This window comes from Sciurus vulgaris (genome assembly GCF_902686455.1).
Source record: "Sciurus vulgaris genome assembly, chromosome: 1".
Classification (NCBI taxonomy): Eukaryota; Metazoa; Chordata; class Mammalia; order Rodentia; family Sciuridae; genus Sciurus; species Sciurus vulgaris.
The window spans coordinates 38,179,268-38,198,244 of record NC_136461.1 but is presented as its reverse complement, the minus strand read 5'-3'; the positions used below and the strand labels follow the sequence as shown (position 1 = coordinate 38,198,244).

General features: G+C 41.4%; 2 protein-coding genes across 6 annotated transcripts in view; both read left to right on the top strand.

The window, feature by feature from the left end:
• The window catches only part of AGBL4 (AGBL carboxypeptidase 4), a 1,452,665-nt gene that overhangs the window by 1,187,523 nt on the left and 246,165 nt on the right, over positions 1–18,977 (top strand). The window lies entirely within an intron of this gene.
• BEND5 (BEN domain containing 5) overlaps positions 16,875–18,977 on the top strand; it is a 47,209-nt gene continuing 45,106 nt past the window's right edge. The window contains exon 1 of one of the 2 annotated variants that reach the window (XM_079154778.1): positions 16,875–17,243. In XM_079154778.1, coding sequence (XP_079010904.1) covers positions 17,018–17,243 — 226 coding nt within the window. In that variant the 5' untranslated portion in view covers positions 16,875–17,017. The remainder of the gene's footprint in view (positions 17,244–18,977) is intronic. The other variant, XM_079154779.1, reaches the window with a different exon arrangement.

The following is an 18,977-nucleotide window of genomic DNA, read 5'->3' as shown; positions in this document are numbered from 1 at the left end:
TGGGGGGTTAAGGAGTCTACCAGAGAGACTAAAGACTATCAAAGAGATAGGAAGAAATGCAAGATTACTAAAGCCAAGAGGTAAAATGGTTCTGGAAAAAAGACAAAGTTGGTAATGTGAATGATCCTGGGAAACCAAACCAAAAAAGCATCCTTTAGTCAGTAGGTGGGTCATTGGTGACTTTGGAGAGCAGGTTCAGTAGAGGCGAAGACCAGAATCCAGTGGTAAGGTTAAGCAGTGAATGGTTGGTGAGCAGATGCTGGTGAGTGTGGACAGCACTGTCTTTCAAAAACTTCTGTTTATGAGGAGCAGGAGAAAAGGATGTAATTAAAGGAGAGGCAGGGATGGGGAGAGGTTAGTCGCTGTTGTTTTTTTGAAACCTGGAAAGACTTGAGTATGTGTAAGTGCAGATAGGAAGCAGCCCTCTAGGAGAGAGAGATTGAAGATCCATAAGAGAGTACAGGTCTTATCACAGGGCAGATGCACCATGAATACCCAGTGTTTTCTGAAGCAAATGACAGAGTGTTCCTGTGGGTACAGTTTCTGTTCTGTCACACCCCACTAGCTATTCTAAAAATGTTGCTGTGCTTCCTCTTTCTGCAACAGCTGGGCCATTAAGAGCTGCACAGAAACCACCTTTTCAAAATCTCTAGAGAGGGCTTAATTGCAGATCCTTGCCAAGGTGCTTCCTCTCAGAAGAGCATGTGTGACTGGAATGGCCCCTCTGGTACAGCACCTAATCCTGGCTCCCAGCACAAGGGTGGAGCCCCAAAGCAGTAGCAAACAGAAAAGTTTTCACTGTGTCTCCTCAACCCTGTGTGAACAGCTTACTCTCAGGGAACCAGCATAGCTAGGCAGAGGGCACACTCTCACTGACAACCTTATGCCCACTTCAAAAATGCAATAAGGCTGATTAGATAAACTAAACAGTTTGAAAGAGGGTGCTTAGAGATAATAATGCCATTATATTTCATTTAGACACCTCCTTCAATGTCAGCCATTCCTCCTTACCAGCTCCGGCTACCCAGGGTGAAGTATTTAACTTTCTTGTTTAACAATGGATAGCAGATCTTGGGATTGTTGGGAAGAGTAAAGTGAGAGAACATAAATAAAAGAGCTAGGCTTATATTGGATTCTTAATAAATTCACATTTTCTTCCCCTTCTAAAGTCTATATTCCCTTTATCCCATCATGTACCCCAGTCTTGAGACTGAGGGCCAAAGGGGCTGATCTTAGAAAAAAGATTTGTTTCAAAATGCACCTGACATGAATAAGTCTCAAGATATCATCTATTCCTTGAGCACATTTATGTCCTTTTGTTTGGGGGTCCTACTGTAAAACAGCTGTAAATCTAATGTGTGAAATGAAATCCAAACTAATGTTAAGTTGAAGGTGGGGTGAATTTGTGAGATGTTTTGCGAGTTTGCTTTATCACAAAGTTTCTTTAAATATGTGCTCCCCTAGTGCAATTAAGCATTTGTTTACAGATCATTAATTATCTGGAAGAGAGGCCTGGCTGGAAGGAATATGGCCGAGAGACACAGCTGGAAAGTTGGAAGCTTATGCCAAGTGAGAATCTATCAGAACCAGAGATAGTAAAACTCAGAAATGATTGTGTAAATCAAGGATGAAGAGGAAGCCCATTTCCAAGAGTTGAGTATGACGGCAATCTGAGATCCTAGCTAGGCTACTCTGGGGGTTGGGGACAACTTGCCAAGTGAGAGAAGGCAACACAAGAACAGATAGGAAGTATGCATGGGAGTAGAAAGAATCTAGTTCAATTTGGGACATGTTGAGTGTAAGGTATCTATGCGACATCAGAGATAGGGGAGGGGGCCTAGAAAGCAGATGAATATCAGCACCATACCCTAACAAGGCTTAAATATTTGTAGTCTACTAAAAATTCGAAAAACAGTTCACACTTTTCTTCCTCTGCATACAATGGGCTTTCTAGCCTACATATGGCTCCTCACACACCTACTCAGCCTTCAGGTATTAGCTCCAACCAGCCTCTCAGGGAAGCCCTCCCTACATTCTCAGGCAGACATAGGCTGCCTTCTTCTGAGACAAACCACCTCTACAATGCATACTTCCGCTGGTATGGATTCTCCCAGGAAACCTTCCTTGTTTAACCAAGATGACATAATAAAGTATAACACACTCAGCTCAGGGAACTGGATAACTGTTTCTTCACTTCTTCTATTGCAATGAGGGCATTTGCTCCCCAGCAATGTCTTCATTATATCAATTTCCTAGAGCTGCCACAAACTGGTTAGCTTAAAACAACAAAAATTTATCCTCTCACTATTCTGGAGGTTAGGAGCTCAAAATCAAGCTGTCAGGAAAGTCTCTGAGGCACTGGGTAGCACCCTTCCTGTCTCTTCCCAGTTTCTGGTAGTGATTATTGGTCCTTTGGTTTTCCTTAGCTTGTTTGCAGTTTTATCACTCCATTCTCTGCCTCTGACCTCACATGGCCTTCTCCCTATGTGTCTCTGTCTTCCACAGGTTGTTTTTCTCTGCTTAAAATGACTCCAGTCATATTGGATTAGGGCTATCCTAATGTTCTCTTTAATTTGTTATCTGCAAAGACTCTGTTCTTTTAAATAATGTCACATTAAGAGATACTGGGGGTCAGTATTTCAAGATATATATTTTTCTCAGGGTGGGGGGAAGCACAATTCAATCCATAATGCCCATGAAAAAATTATTTCCTGCAGGAAAAGGACTATTGTTTAGCTCTGTCTTTCTACTTGGTATAGGGTTTGGCCCAGCAAATGGTTTTTGAATGATTGACCATAAGCCTGTGCTTTATAAATCAATACTTTTTTTTTTTTATGTTTTGTGAATATCAGGGTCAACTATGTGCAAAGATCTGTGCTATATGCCTCTGTATACTCCTTCATTTAATTTTATAAAATATGCTGGTAACTGTCTCACTACCCTACAGATGAGGAAACAATATAAATTATAGAGCTGTAATTTAAACTCAGGTTTATGTGATTTTGAGCTCAGAACATTCTACTACATTCTATTACCTTTTCTTTTACCTTTGTTTGAGTAAAGTCTCTTTGTAAGTTGAGACTAACTCAGTTGCTCTTAGGGTAAACCCCTACCCCCAGATGGGTTGGGTTCATGTTTTGGTCAGAGTGTTAGAGAATCAACAACATCCCTTGACAGGTGAGTGGACATAGAGTGTAAATGCAGAAGAGCCTGGAAATGGCAGTAGGATAAACTCTGATGGGCAGGTGATAATTAAGGAGAAAGAATTAGTAGGTCCTTTCACTACCCTCTCTCCAGCCAAGAGAGGTTCTTCCACTGCTAGGCCTTGGAAATGTTGACTTATATGTTTCTCTAGAATTAGCTAAACGAATGCCCTTGGACTTGACAAGATCACCTCTGATTAAAGGCTTTCCATGTAATCAAGAGAAAGCATTGCAGTGTAGGACAGAGCAAAGGCCTACAAGAAGCTGGGCTCTAGTATTGATTTGGTTGATGAAGGACACTTCAACTTCAGAGAAGTCATTGTCCTTCTAGCTTTAGTTTTATAAAACAAGAAGTTTGAGCTATAAGTTCTCTGAAGTCACTAGTCTAGGTTTCTTGCTTCTATAGAATCTGTTTCTGTTTTATAACTCTATTTTAAGGTGTTTGTTATATTGCCAAGAAAAGTGAAAAAAAGAACCTTCAGGATGAAATTTCTCTATGCCAAGGAAAAGAGTTTTTTTTTTTTTTCCTTTTTCCCTTTTTTGCATGCAAAACTCAGCTTTGCTTCTCCCATGTCTGTCTGTTCATTGTGGTAACCCTCACAAGTTTTCCCAGTGGCAAAAGCACTCACTGGCATGATCTTTTCTTTTCTTGAAACCAAAGAGAAGTTAAAAACATGTGGATGGTCCTTGCTGGCTTCTATGCTTTTAAATCTGTTATGTTCTCTTGCTGTGACCCATCCAAAAAGAGAGATGGAAGAGAGGAGGGTGCATAGATCCAGATTGTTTAGTTCAGGGGCAATTTGCAGCCCCTTTGCCAAATGTAAGCACAGTGATTTCACTTCCTACTCTGCTTTCAGAGTCTTGAAAATGTGCAGGCCCTAAGTGAACATTTTCTGGCAAACTCTTTCTTCTTGGGTAGACATTGAGCATCTCAAGAGGAAAAATACACCTTGTTGTTTGTGTAGTTGAGGCTTGCCTACACCTGGGATGGAGAAGAGTCAGAGGGATAGAGTTTTAAATATTTCATCTTTAAAGGTCATAGCAAAAGATGGGTTGGCTTGGTAAAGAGAATGTTCCTCTTGCCAACAGTCCATGTTCCAGCTGTCTCCTGAGCTGGTGAGTCTGGCTGCCAGAGGCCCTCAGAGTTCTTCCCTAGTGACTTTGAGTTATTGAGCCTAATGTCTCCTCCCTTTCCTTTTATGAGTCTTCTTTGCCTCTTATTCCCTAAGGAATTAGGAAGCAGGATTTGGATTTTCCACTCTGGCATCCCTTACTCTACTATCATTAGAATCAAGAGGAAGCAGCCTCTCAGGCTCTGCGTGCAGTTGGTGATAGGAACTAATATACCTATTGAATGATAAGCAGTGTGCAGAACCACTGGAGACAATGTGGCAAGTGTGAACCACATGGATTTCATACCAGGCTAGAATCCAGTGCGTGACTTGAGCTCTCACTTTCCCTCTCTGAACCTCGGTGAATGTGTCTCTAAAACAGAGATAATAGTAGTCACTTCCCAAGGTTATTATGAGGATTGTATTCAAGCATCTGACATTACTAGGGACAGAGTAAGGGGCTCAATAAATTTGCAACCTTTTCTTTGCCTCACCTTGTCTTTTACACATATTATCTCATTTTCTCTTCTCAATAATCCTAAAAGACAAGTTTCATTTTCCCATTTTTTTTTCATTTTCCCATTTTATGTATAAAGGAAACTAGTTTGTGTATTTCTCTACTATATTCCAAGTGTTAAGTAGAGATTCTGGCATATAATAAGGCTTCAACAAATCTTTCTGTAATAAATGAATGAATGAACAAATAAAAGTCTAAAGGGAGTTAAGAATCTTGCCCAAATTTCCACAGCTAGTGTCTTGGCTAAGTTAGGACAAGGCAGGGCATTGCAGAAAAATTCATGCATGGAGATAAGAAGAGAATCCAGAAAGGGAAACAGAAAGGCAACACATAATTCATCCTTTTTATGATTGAGAACACTGTGTTTCACAATTCCAAAGGCATGCTTTAAATATGCAAAATCGGGACATGATTATAAAAGCAGACAATAAAATCCTGAACTCAGCTTAAGTCCCCAAATGCCATAAGATAAAAGTAGATATCTCAGTAAGATTCCAGTTTTCTTAAATAAGGCAGACTTACCCCCTGGCAGGAAGGGATAGTGGGTGGCCTACATGCAGTGATACTGCCCAGCCATCAGGGACAGAGGAAATAATACTTGATCCCAAACTAACTCACCCCTAGAGATCTGTTACCTTGTGAACTCCTAAATGGAAAAAATAATAGAGAATTCTCAGAAGACAAAACTGAAAAAGGCAGCTTCAATATTAGGAAACCTACTGTGTGAGAGGCATTGTGCTTGCCAGCCCTTCATCTGCACTGTCTCAGTTAGACATCATGAGAGTGTAATGTTCTCTTCAACAGGTGAAAGACCTGAGTCAGAGGTTTTCCCAAGGTCCCACAGCTGAAATGGGGCAGAAATGGAACCCAAAACTGAGTGCAAAGCCCATGCACTTTTCACTTTTCATCTGCCATACTATACCTCTCCAGAATAGTCCCAGAGCCAGAAGCAGAGCAGAGTGACTGGAGGTCATTCAGTGGCCCACCAGTGTGGCAGGGCACATGAGCTGGCTGGGAGGTAGGATCCTAGCCAGTCACTTACTCTGCCTACCAATTGGGAGAAACTTCTCCCTAGTCACTCTTCCAGAGTACCCATGTAAGTGTTTTTGTCCATCCTAAGTCTCAGAACAACAACAACAAAAAAAGTAAGCCTTGCCCTTAGCAGATTAGCTCTTTTTCATTCATTTTTGCCACATATTTTTCATGATAATAAAGTTGTGCTTCATAATAAAAAAGAGAGGTAGGGTTTTAATATTCTGTATTCCAAAACATCCACTACTAGCACTAGAAGAATAAATGAAGAAAAGCTATGTTGTATGTTATATGTATATATATATATATATATATATATATATATATATATATATATATGAGTCCTTTTGACATCATAATATGAAATCTTAGAAGTCAAGAACTTTTAAAATTTTGATTGGCATGAATAGGTGACCATTTTGTGCTAAATATATGAAAAAAATGTTCAACATCTCTAGCAATTAGAGAAATGCAAGTCAAAACTACGCTAAGATTTCATCTTACTCCAGTCAGAATGGCAATTTTCAAGAATACAAGCAACAGTAAGTGTTGATGAGGATGTGGGGGGAAAGATATACTCATACATTGCTGGTGGGACTGAAAATTGGTCTAATCACTCTGGAAGCAGTATGGAGATCCCTTAGAAAACTTGGGATGGAACCACCATTTGACCCAGCTATTCCAGTCCTCAGTTTATACCCAAAGGACTTAAAATCAGCATACAGTGACACAGCTACACCAATGTTTATAGCAGCTCAATTCACAATAGCTAAACTGTGGAACCAACCTAGATACCCTTCAATAGATGAATGGAAAAAAATTTGTAGTATATATACACAATGGAATGTTATTCAGCCTTAAAGAAGAATGAAATTCTGGAATTTGCAGGTAAATGAATGGAGATGGAGAATATCATGCTAAGCGAGATAAGCCAATCCCCAAAAAATAAAGGCTAAATGTTTTCTCTGATAAGTGGATACTAATTATAATGGGGGAGGGGGCAAGGGGAAAATGGAGGAACTTTGGATAGGGCAGAGGGGAGGGAGGGGGATGTGGGGGTTGGAAAGATGGTGGAATGAGACGGACATTATTACCCTAAGTACATGTATGATTGCATGAATGGTGTGACTCTGCATCATATACAACCAGAGAAATGAAAAGTTGTGCTCCAAAATATAAATAAATAAATACTCATTCACATAAATCTTAAAAAAAAAAAAAAGAAATTAGTTTTGAGTAAACAAGAAAGTCCTTACATTGTGACTTAGTATACATTCCCACACACCATGACATAGGATGTAAGTATCAGTGAACTCCAGAGTGCTTCTTGGAAAGTCTAACCTGGAGAGAACAAAGTGTCCTGTCCATCCTAAAGAAACCAGACTATGATAGTTTGAGAATTTATGTTTCAGCATCTCCCCATCCTAGCCAAAGGGCACAAGCCTTCTCAATGAGGCAAGATTAAGACTCAAAGGGATCCAGATCTGGGGCAGAAGTCCAGGGGTGGGTCTCTAGAGTTAAATGGCCTACCTAGGTTTGAATCCTGGCTCCACCATTTACTCCTCTATGAGCCTTGGGCAAATTACCTAACATGTTTTGAAAATGAGACTAAAGGATGATATAGCATTTGCCATCATCCAGGACTGTCCTGTGAAAAATTTATGCAAAGTCTGGGGCAAAGCAAGCATTCCTTAAATGCCCGCTGCTATTATCCTATTATTCTGGTTCACCCAATCAATTGCAGGGGGGAAAACTCTTGTAGGGTATGGGGGGAGGTTGGACATTTCTCAAAGAGATTGCTCTTTTGCTCGGACTGGATCTGATTCCTTTTTGGAGGTGGGGGGCTCAGAGATGCCTGTACCCTTACCCTGCAATAATAGGTGATTACCAAATCCCTGGCTGTTAACAGAGGATATTAAAAAAGAAGAATCTGCTTGATCAGTTGGTAACCTCAGAGAGCTTCAAAAACTCAGTTCTCTGGAGTTAAGGAGGTCAAATTTTAAGAAACCCCAGAAATGCCCTTAAATCTTGAGTATTTACAGGATTATTTGTTACTCAAGATATGAATGCTGGGGATGATAGATATCAGAGTTTCCCATAAGGTCTAGTTTCTGAATTTCTACATAGGAAACTCAAGCCTCTAGGAAAAGGGAAGCAAAGATTAAGTCCCTCCATCTGTTCAGTGGCTCACTGCTTTGGAAAACTGAGGAAGGTCTACTTCCAAACAGCTATCAAAATCCAGGCTTTGGATCAGAGAAACACAGGTTCAAGTCTTCTCCATGTGGCTTTAGACCACTTCTTTCACCTCTCTTACTTTCCTTGTCAGAAAAATGGAGATAATAATGGTATTGAACTTATGGGGCGTTTTGAAAAGATTAAAAGAACTAATATATAAAGCAGCCAGTACAGTGCCTATCATGAACATATATAATTGTTAGTTCTGTTTTCACTCCTTTCCTCTGATTTTGTGTTAATTTATTGTTTGGCTATAAGACATCCTTAAGAAAATAGTCCAGAGTTCATAGTTCTTCTGTAATGGGTACTTCTAAGATGACTTAACTCTAGAATGGTATTCCTATTTGTACCTTTGACCCAGAATGGCAACCTAGAGTTCAGTTTTCCAACAAAAACCTAAGAATAAATGTCAGTACAGGGCATACTCTGGTCCTACAAGGACCTATGAAGGGCAAGCATTTTGAGTTGTAGGGTGAACAGAGGCTGAACAGAGAATTAGCATTCTCTTTGAGGGGAGATAATCCAAATAATGTTGGAATCAGCATAAGACTAGAATGCAGCAGGGATCACCCTGAGTAAGTGTTTATAACAGCAGAGCTAACAGCAGAGCAAGAAAGAATTCTCACCTTGTGGCTTGAGGCAGGATCACCACCTTGTTTCTTGGGAGGCTCATGGTCAGTACAGTTCCTGATACTATTGTGTCATCATTGGCATTAATGTAGTCAACTATAGGTGACTGTCAACTTGACTACTTTTCTTTTCTTTTATTATTTCTATTTCATTCTCTCTTCATATTTATAAAAACACTTTGAAAATGTCCTTTTTAGTCATGAGAAGGGAACATTAGGAAAGGGGCTTCTCTTGGGGCCTGATTGTGAGAACCAGACATGTTGGGGCACAGAATTAGAGAGACACTCTCAAAAGGAAGGAAGACAGAGGAACTAAATAGGGTCCTTGGTATTTTCTCTCTTCTTGCCTGTGGGGGTGTCTCTTTCTTCTCCAAGGTCTACGTTTTAGACACATATTCATTCAACAAGTGCTCATTTAGGGTCTCCCATGTGCTAGGATACAACTGTGAGGAAAACAGATAGGGTCCCTTTTCTAATGGAGATTTTGATCTAGTGGCATGCACAGAATAAATATACAATTGTTTACTATGATAAACTCCAAGAAATCTAGAACTAGTGGTACAAGTATGCAACACTCCATGGGGGATCGGAGTCAGCAAGGACTTTCCTGAAAAGAAAACAGAAAACACAGAGTGAGCAAATTTAACAAGGGGAATCAGAAGCAGCAACTCAAACTAGTTGGCCCCCAGTTGAAATTCAGGATTGAGGCAAGTTGCATTTTTCCAATGTAGCCCCATGTTTTTCCTTTCAAAACCAATTCAAATGCTATTCCCTTGTGACCATCTCTTCTATTCATCTTCTTTTTGTCTTTCTTTAAATAATGGGAATCTACTTATTTTGTGTTGCTTATATAGAGTGCACACTGCTAGAGTAAAATGCTGGGATTTGGATCATCCAGGTGACCAACTCTTCATTTGTGACTCACATGAGCTTATAACATAGCCACAATCTGGTTTGTTGGACTTGACTGTGGTCAACTTGAACTTCAAGCCAAGATGCACATTCTCAAGGCTTCAGGTTGCTGTAAATGTGTCTGTAGTTTACATTTTGTACAATGCATAAGTTTTTATTTCTTCTAAAAAAGTATTCAACAAAGTAAATTTGAAAGAACCAATGGCCCCAAACACAATATTTTAAAAGTATTTGCTGCAGGTTTGGACAAGACCCATAGCCTCAGAGAATCTTGAACATTTGAGATTTGAGAGCTTCTTTCATGACTGTGACCTGTGACCACAGTTATGCATTAAAAGGGAAGGCACCTGGACAGAGGCATTTTGGGGTGCTTCTTGGAAAATTATCAGCATTGTTCAGCTTATTTTAGTCAATTCGATTGAATTAAAGTTTATTGAGCACAATACTCTATGTAAGAATGGGGATAAGAACTCTTGTAATGAACTATACTAATAACTATGATAATAACAATAATAGCAACTATCATTTTTATTGAAGACTCATCACTATGTATCACTGTTCCTAACACTTGACATGTATTATCTCATTTAATAATCATAGCAAAACTAGGAAGTTGTATTAATATTCTACTAAAGAGAATGATGCTTGACAAGCTTAAGAAACTTGCCCATGATACACACATAGTAAGGTAAAGCTTCACTTATTATACCATGTTTTGGATGCAGGGCCTAAAACTTCATTATAGTGTCTTATTTTTAAATTGACAAGTCAGTTTTCAGATTAAGAAATTGTAATTCAGAGGTTAAATGGTTTGCCTGAGGTTATACAGACATTTTAGAGCCCTGCATATTCTTCCTGAAGATAGTAATAATATCTATGACTTGATGAGAATTTCTTATGTCTGACATGTTACCTTAAAATATCGTAACTCAGAGGTGCTCAACTTTGTCTAATGTTAGAATAATCTGAGAATTTAAAACAAAACAAAAAAATACTTATGCCCCACCAGACTCACTGAATCCAGATCTCACAGAATAGGATGTAGGAATAGAATACCATTCAAGTTTCCCAGGTGATCCTGAAACACAGAGAAGGTGGAAAATCCCTGCCTTGATTATACACTATTATCTCAGGAGGGAACACTGAGACTCAGGGAAGTAAAAATAGTAGAAAAATCACTGATGGGTACCAGGGGTTAGGGGTAATAGGGAGGGTGAACAGGGACAACACAAAGAATTTTCAGGGCAGTTATCATACCCCATATGATACTGTCATGGTGGACACATGTCATTACACATTTGTCTAACCTATAGAATATTCAACACTGAGAGTGAACATTAATGTAAGCTATGGACTACTGGTGATAATGTTGTATTCATGTATGTTCATCAGTTGTAACTAATGTACCACTTTTATGGGGATATTGGTAATGGGTAAGCTACATGTGTGGGGAGTAAGGAGCATATGGGAAATCTCTGTGTCTTCCTCTTAATTTCATGTTCAGCCTAAGACTACTCTAAAAAAAACAAAGTCTTCAAAAAATATAAAAAGGAGAGACTTGAAAAGTCAAATCAAACATCACAGGAAAAAAAGGAAAAATCATGAAAAAAATGTGATCAATCATTAGCAGAGAAGTTGAAAAGACACGCTCCAATTGCTTTAAAAATTCACAGAACCCAGGTCTCCTTAAAATAGTTTCACAAAGTACATTGAGAATTCCATGCAGTAATGTGAAACATAAGTCCCACTGCTGCCACCGAACATGCTTCAGCTGGCTAAGCCAAAGGAGCTTGACACGAACCCAAGGCTCTGCAGAACTCAACAGGAGAGCTTAATGGAGACACAGACACAGCTGAAAAGCTGCCCCAGATGTGTACATTTTCTGCTCCATTAAAATGAGTTGGATGAGAGGCAAAGTACATTTGGCACACAGAAAGAGGGAGCCAGGGGAGGGGTGGAGGACAGGCAGCCTCATCATAGGCTTCTTCTCCCCATGACTGCCTTCCTTCCAGTCTTTCCCCACACTGCCTAGGGCAAGCTGACTAAAATGAAAAAATGACCACAGGCCTTCCAGGGCTCCCTGGAACCAAACTCCTTTGCCATAAGTCTTCATTTTCTTGACTCTGTCAGGGGGTTAATAACCTTCTCTTCAAGGATTTGGCATGAAATTTTGACTGTATAGACAGTGTCTAGCATGCATGGTTATAGTAAGCTTTGGAGGACAAGTAGATATTCCAATGATCATGAACCCAGGACATACGAGGATAGGTGAAAGAAGTGAAGATGTGTGTTCTGAACACAGACAAGATCCAGGAAAGACAGACAGGATCTGAAGGGCTGACACAAGACTCTGGTAAACCTATAGCTACAAAGTGAAATATTCAATGCAAGGAAAGATCTTTCTAACAGCTAGTAATGTCAGAAAGTTAAGGGATGGCTGTAAACTTCCTGACATTAGAACTGCACAAAAGGTATCTGAATGACCATTTGGCAAGAATGTTGAAGAGGGAATTCAACCATGATTTGGTTGAAATTGATGATTTAAATTGCCTCTTTAAGTCAGGAATTTGTAGTTTTGAACTATCTTTTCTTGCCAATGGATGAATCACAAACATCTTGAGTTTCTGGGATGTATAAAGCCCAGGGCTCTGGTCTCTGGTCAAGGCGGAGGTACTGTGACTCAGTTTTCACTGGGGGGAGGAGGCACAGTTTGGCACAGGGTGGATTCTCCATGTGGCTATGTCAGTAGATTGAATGTGTGAGTCACACAGGAAGCAGAAACTGGATGTCTTTCTGTTGTCCATGGGTGGTGTCTCTGAGCATCCTGAGTCTGCCATTGTTTTCCAGAATCCATTCTGTAAACCTACATACAAAATGCATTTCAGTCCATGTTGACCTCCATTTTCATTGTTATTCTTTTCTTTTGAGGTTCTTGGAAAATTAAACTATTGTCTTATGATAATGATTTATATTGATTTGGGTAGGGAATTTGTTTGAACCTGAGGGTGCAGTGATATTTAATATGTTCATGAATATGTCTGTCAGGAGTGGAATCAGTATTTAGGCCCTGGATCACTGGAGATGGGAAAGACAGTTGGGATTCAGCTCCAACTCTGAAAAGGAGGAGCAGGCTTTTAAGAAAAACCCTGGAAGAGGTTTGTTATTCATGCTCTCTCTGTGTCTCTTTTAATAAATTTGTTCTATGAGCATTTGCTCACCAACCCTGTGCTAGGTACCTGAGATGCTGAAGTTGCTAGAATTTGCCCTCAAAGAGCTCTCATCACAGAAAAGGTATAAAAGGTTCTGGGATAAAATAGTACAAAGAGGTCTGCCTGGAAACTGTTATCCATATAGAAAAGAATGAAAGTAGATCCCTGCCTCTCATGCTGCACAAAAGGCAACTCAAAGTGGATCAAAGACCTTGGGATTAGACCAGAAACTATGCAACTGATAGAAGAAAATGTAGTGTCAACACTACAACATATGGATACAGGCAACAACTCTTTCAATAGGACTCCTAAAAATCAGGAAATAATACTAGGAGTTAATAAATGGGATGGCATCAAGTTAAAAAGCTTCTGAACAGCAAAGGAAACAAGAAAATGAAGAGAGAACCTACAGAATGGGAGAAAAGCTTTCCTACCTGTTCTTCCAACAGAGGGTTATTATCCATGGTATATAAAAATTTTAAAAACTTATGTCCAAAAATATGAATAACAGTTAATAAATGGGCAAATGAACTAAACAGACACTACTCAAAAGAATAAATTAAAACAGTCAACAAATATATGCAAAATGCTCAATATCTTTAGCAATTAGGGAAATCAAATAAAAATCACCCTGAGATTTTATGTCACTCCAGTTAGAACAACAGCCATCAAGAATATCAACAATAATAAATGCCACTGTTGGTGGGATTGTAAATTAGTACAACAACCATGGAAATCAATAGGGGGTTACTCAAAAAGCTATATCACTCCTTGGTATTTATCCTAAAGAATTGAAGTTATCATACTATAGTAATACATGAATACACATGTTTACAGCAGCACGATTCATAATAGCCAAACTATGGAATCAGCCTAGGTGTTTGTCAATGGATGAATGGATAAAGAAAATAAGGTATATATACACAATGGAGTTTTACTCAGCCATAAAGAAGACTGAAATTATGTCATTTTCAGGAAAATGGCTAGAACTATAGAGCATTATATTAAGTAAGAAAGTCAAGGGAGATGTTTTCTCTCATATGTAGAAGTTAGAGAGAATAAAAGAAAATAAAAGGGTGGAGGGAGTCTCATGAAAATAGAAGGGAGACCAGCAAAAATGAAGGAGACGGAGGAGAGGGAGGAGTGGGGGGAAAGGTGAGATACTGGGAACAAAACTGACCAAATTCTATTGTTATATTATGTGCATGTAAAAATATGTTAACAACAGATCCTATTATGACCTCTAATTTTAATGCACCAGTGAAAGAAAATCTGGAGGGAAAAAGAAAGGAAGGAGAGGAAGGAAGGAAGGAGAGGAAGGAAGGAAGGAAGGAAGGAAGGAAGGAAGGAAGGAAGGAAGGAAGGAAGGAAGGAAGGAAGGAAGGAAGGAAGGAAGGAAGGAAGGAAGGAAGGAAGGAAGGAAGGAAGGAAGGAAGGAAGGAAGGAAGGAAGGAAGGAAGGAAGGAAGGAAGGAAGGAAGGAAGGAAGGAAGGAAGGAAGGAAGGAAGGAAGGAAGGAAGTCAGCCTGTGTTTGAGTAGTGTGGATAGAATGATTAGGGAAAGTTTCACAAAAGAGATGACATTTGAGCTGGTCTCCAAAGTAAGTTGAGGTCATCACACACTCTGTGAGGAAAAACTTCCCCAGAATGAGGACAGAGCAAGCACAAAGGCTAGGGACCTGCTTAAACATGCTGTCTTGGGAAATGTCAAATAGTTCATAGTATACTATGGAATGTACTGTGTCCAGAAAGGTGATGAGAGATGATACTGGTAACATGTTTTGGAGTAATCCTCATTTAGATGCAGGGAAGAGGTTGACCCAGGTGTACCTGAAATCATTTTGCAAACATGGTCTGGAGCTTCATGGACTTTTCATTCAACACAGCTGATTCTGCCTGATCCATCTTATGAATTATCAGAAATCTTACTACACGTTACATTCCCTTGACCACCGTAGGAGTGAATTCTTAAAATAAAAAATTACCTGAGATCAGTCAAAAGAAATCATAATCAGGAAGGTAAATCTGCTGGAACAACTCAAGAGTAGCTCTTCTCTTTTCTACAAGTGTGTGGGATAAGATGATCAATATCTGTATCAGAACAACTTGAAGTCATGTCTGGTTGGCACTGCATATATATGCAACCAGTGGGCTGGTTTAAGGGAACTTGATCTGACTTAGACATTTGGATCTAGGAGCTATGTGTTGCTAGAGCTTACCTGCATAAAGTACTCCCCAGATCACAGTGAAATAGTTTGGGGGCTTTAGTTTATCTTCAGTACTGTAGCTGATCTAAAATGTGAGCATAGTCCTTTAATTTTATATTGTTTAATATTTTTATTATAAAGTAATGCCTTGTGGAAAAAATAGTAACATGAATATAAGTACAAACACTGTGACAAAATAAATATAAGAGTACAAGGAAAAACAAAATCACCCACCAATACAAGAAACTCGGAGAATTGATGGCATTTTGGTGCACTTTATCTTTTGTTACAGGTTAAGTTCATTAAAATGATTTTTAATATAATATTTGAGTCTGCTACCTCTGTTAAAAATTCCTCTATAACAATAGTTTTCTGACTATAACCTCATTACTAGTTATATTTTCTTAATATTCCCAGACTAGCTTGTAAAGGTTGCAAGGAGGGGGAAGGTGTGTTATTCAGTCAGAAACATAATTTTGGCACAGGAATCCAACTGAGACTCAAGTTCTGATACACTAACATTACAAAGTCCAGGAATCCAGGTGTTTGTCCTTTCTTTTCATCTCTTTAGCCCAGAATCTGGCATGTAGTGTCTACCTAATGAATATTGATTGCTTGAATAAAAGAATGAATGAGCTAGGCCACTTAGTGCGACCTGCCTCAGAATAAAAAATAAAAAAAGGGCTGGGAATGTGTATTTTTACTTATTCTTCTTCACCCAAGATTCACTGAGACCCTCTCTGGACCAGGCAATGTGGATCTAAGTAGCAATATCCTTTACAAAGTCCACCTCTCAGAGGCTACAAGTGCAGAGACCAGTTAGCTTCCTTCTGCTGACACATGTCTTGTCTGGGGGAAACCAAGCTCCTCCAGACTTTCTTCTGACTATTAAATTAGGGATAGAGCTAAAACTCCCTATTCCATGGAATAGTGGAGTACTGTTCCTGATCTCCTGAAAGTGATCCAGAAATGCGTAGTCTGTACCAAAGGCCTCCAGAGCCTTCCACTCCCTGTTTCAGTTCAACTGGTCCTTTCTCTGGGACAGGAATGCTGTGGAGGGGTATCTCAGTTGCAAAAGACCTTAGGTAAGAGGGGTGCCACTGCTCCCTTAGGATGAGGGCAACCTTTCACAAGCCCTCCACCACCCTAGCCAGCTGGTCCAACTGGAAAACCCAGATAAGTTTTAGTTCTGGCCAAAACTGGTTTGGCAGCCCCAAAGTATGTTTCTGGATGATTGACCCTCCCCACAGCAGGTGCTGGCAGTTTTGCCAAAGGGGGATAAAAAAGAAGAAAGAAAAGTAAAGGGAGAGGGAGGCAGGGTGTTGTGGGGTTGTGGACTAAAGAATGTGAGGAGGGTGGCTAAATTTGAAACACTCCAAACTTCTGCTCGCTTGCAAGAAGTGCAAGTTTACACTTTGGGATTGCCCCCACGCACTCTCGCTGCATTCATTTTCTCACACTCTCCACTCCTTTGTAAGGCAGTCTTGTTGCAAGCGATTTGTTTTGCAGAGAGATCATTGAGGCTATATAATTCTAGCCTAGCGCGCGACTTTTAGTCAATTCTCTTCTTCTTCTTTTTTTTTTTTTCTTTTCTTCCTGAAATGCTATTGTTGTTGTTATTATTATTATTGCAATTGCATCTCTCGGCTCTTTCCCCTCCCTACCCGAATCGCGCTCCGGCTGTGATTGCTCGGGTCTGACTTTGCAAGTGGCGGTGCGCTTCCAAACCCCCCTCATCCGCCCCTCGCCCCTCTCTCCCCCCTCCCTCCCTTTTCCGCGCCCAGGCGAAAGCAGCCGATTGGCAGAGCCGTGCTTTCAGGAACAATAACAGTGGGGGGAGCCCGGGGAGCCGCCCCCGCCCCCCGGCCCGGCCGCGCGGCCCGCGCCCCCCGCCGCGTCCCCACCTCTGCGCCCGCCCAGCGGGCTGACCAGCCAGACCGGGGCCCGCCCCCGGCGCCCACCATGTACGCCTTTGTGCGGTTCCTGGAGGACAACGTCTGCTACGCGCTGCCCGTGTCGTGCGTGCGCGACTTCAGCCCCCGCTCCCGACTGGATTTTGACAACCAGAAGGTGTACGCGGTGTACCGCGGCCCGGAGGAGCTGGGCGCCGGGCCTGAGAGTCCCCCGCGCGCCCCCCGCGACTGGGGCGCGCTGTTGCTCCACAAGGCCCAGATCCTGGCGCTGGCAGGTGAGCGAGCGGGCCGGGAGGGACGGTGGGACCCGGGCGGGGGCCGGGACGGGGAGAGGCCGATCGCTGGGCAGGGGGGCCCAGAGAGTCAGTGCTTGCTACTGTCTCCTCCTCCCACCCCAGGTCTTCTCCTTAAGGGATGGGGTGTCTCTAAGGGACCAGACCAGTTAAAAAGACCAGAGGGTCCCCTTTGTCTTCCTGCTTCCCTGACACTCCCGCGCTGTCAGTCTGCCTTCATCTTTTCATCTGTCTGTCCTCTTTCTGATTCTTTGTATTCTCCCTGCTCCTTCACTTTCCATTTCTCTCCCTGCCAGTTTGTACCAGCACTCCCCTCACCTTCTATCAACCTCTCAGTTCCTTCCCTCTCTGCTCCCTTCTGTCTCAAGTTTCTCAATCTGTCTCTCTCTCTCCCTTTAAGGCCCTTAAAGGAGTGAGGAGCCAGGCACATATTGTTAGATCTCTAGATGGGAGTCCCTCCTCACCAAAGGAATCTGTGGCATCCTTGTCCCGTCTGGGCCACCATTGGACAGGATGAGGAGGCCTTGAACCTCAGTTGAACCTCAGTGCACTGGGCACCACTCTCCTGCCCTTCTTTGGCCAGGTAGCAGAGGTAAGGAGGAAGAGGCTCTAAGGCATCCCTATTTCTACACCCCTCTCTGAAATCACCCAGAAGGCTTCCTGAGTGAGAGCTAGGGGCCCTGAAAGGGCTCCTAGGTCAGGTTACCACAGGTCCTCCCCTCCCTGCTCATCCAGAGCTTGAGACATAGGCAGGGCAATTGGTCTCATCCTAATTTAACAGAGGAGGATACTGAGGTTCAGTTGGTGATAGGACAAGATCAGCCCTTCTGCCTCCTATGCTGTGCTGAGGCACCTTTTCCTTTGTAAAGAGAAGACAGCTGGCCCTCTTTTCAGGCTAGTTCTAGGAGGCATAAATGTAGACTTGTGGGCAACAGGAAACTATCACTTCCTTTTGGGTAGCAACCTTTTAGCTGCTGCTGGTTAAGAAGAATGTGCCTTACTTAGAGTGGGCACACACAGTCACCCACCCTGCCTCCCACTTAGAAGAGAATGCCAAGGGTTAGGAACCGAGGGAAGACATTGTCAATATTTGTAATTTGTAGACCTTTTCTGTTTTTTCCAGTTTCCTTTGCTTCCTCTCATCAACCTAAAAGATGAACCTCACATGTATCGTAGTGACTTGCCCAGGATCCTGTGGCAAGTTAGTATAGTAGAGCTCAGCCTCATGACTGTCCTGTCCACCACCTCATGTTGCCTCTGCAAAGAAGCTTTGAGGGAGTGGAGGAGAGGAACAAGAATTGCAAACTGATCAACAACACCTCTTGGGTCTCTTTTTGACAAGCTGTAATCTTTCCACCTACCTTGCAGGCCCTGGGACACAAGACTATAGACCCACCTACCACCAGACACCCGGGGCCAGAAACACTGAATGAGTGGAAGTAGGGTTTAGAAAAGTGAACCTTTTGTAGCTGATTAAGTTTTATTTTGCTGTCTTCTTTGTTATTAATTACCAAGGGAAGGGATTAGAAATTTATTCCCCAAGAGTATAGGCCTGAAGAAATTATAACTACATTATAAACTTAGCTTCCCTTTTGCTAGAAGAAAAGAAAGCATGCTTCTTGATGATTGTGTCATACTCCTAGATCTGGAAGTGCCCTAAGACAGTGGAAGGAATGTGGCAGAGGAAGTAAGCAGTAAGGGGCTTAGTGTGTAAAG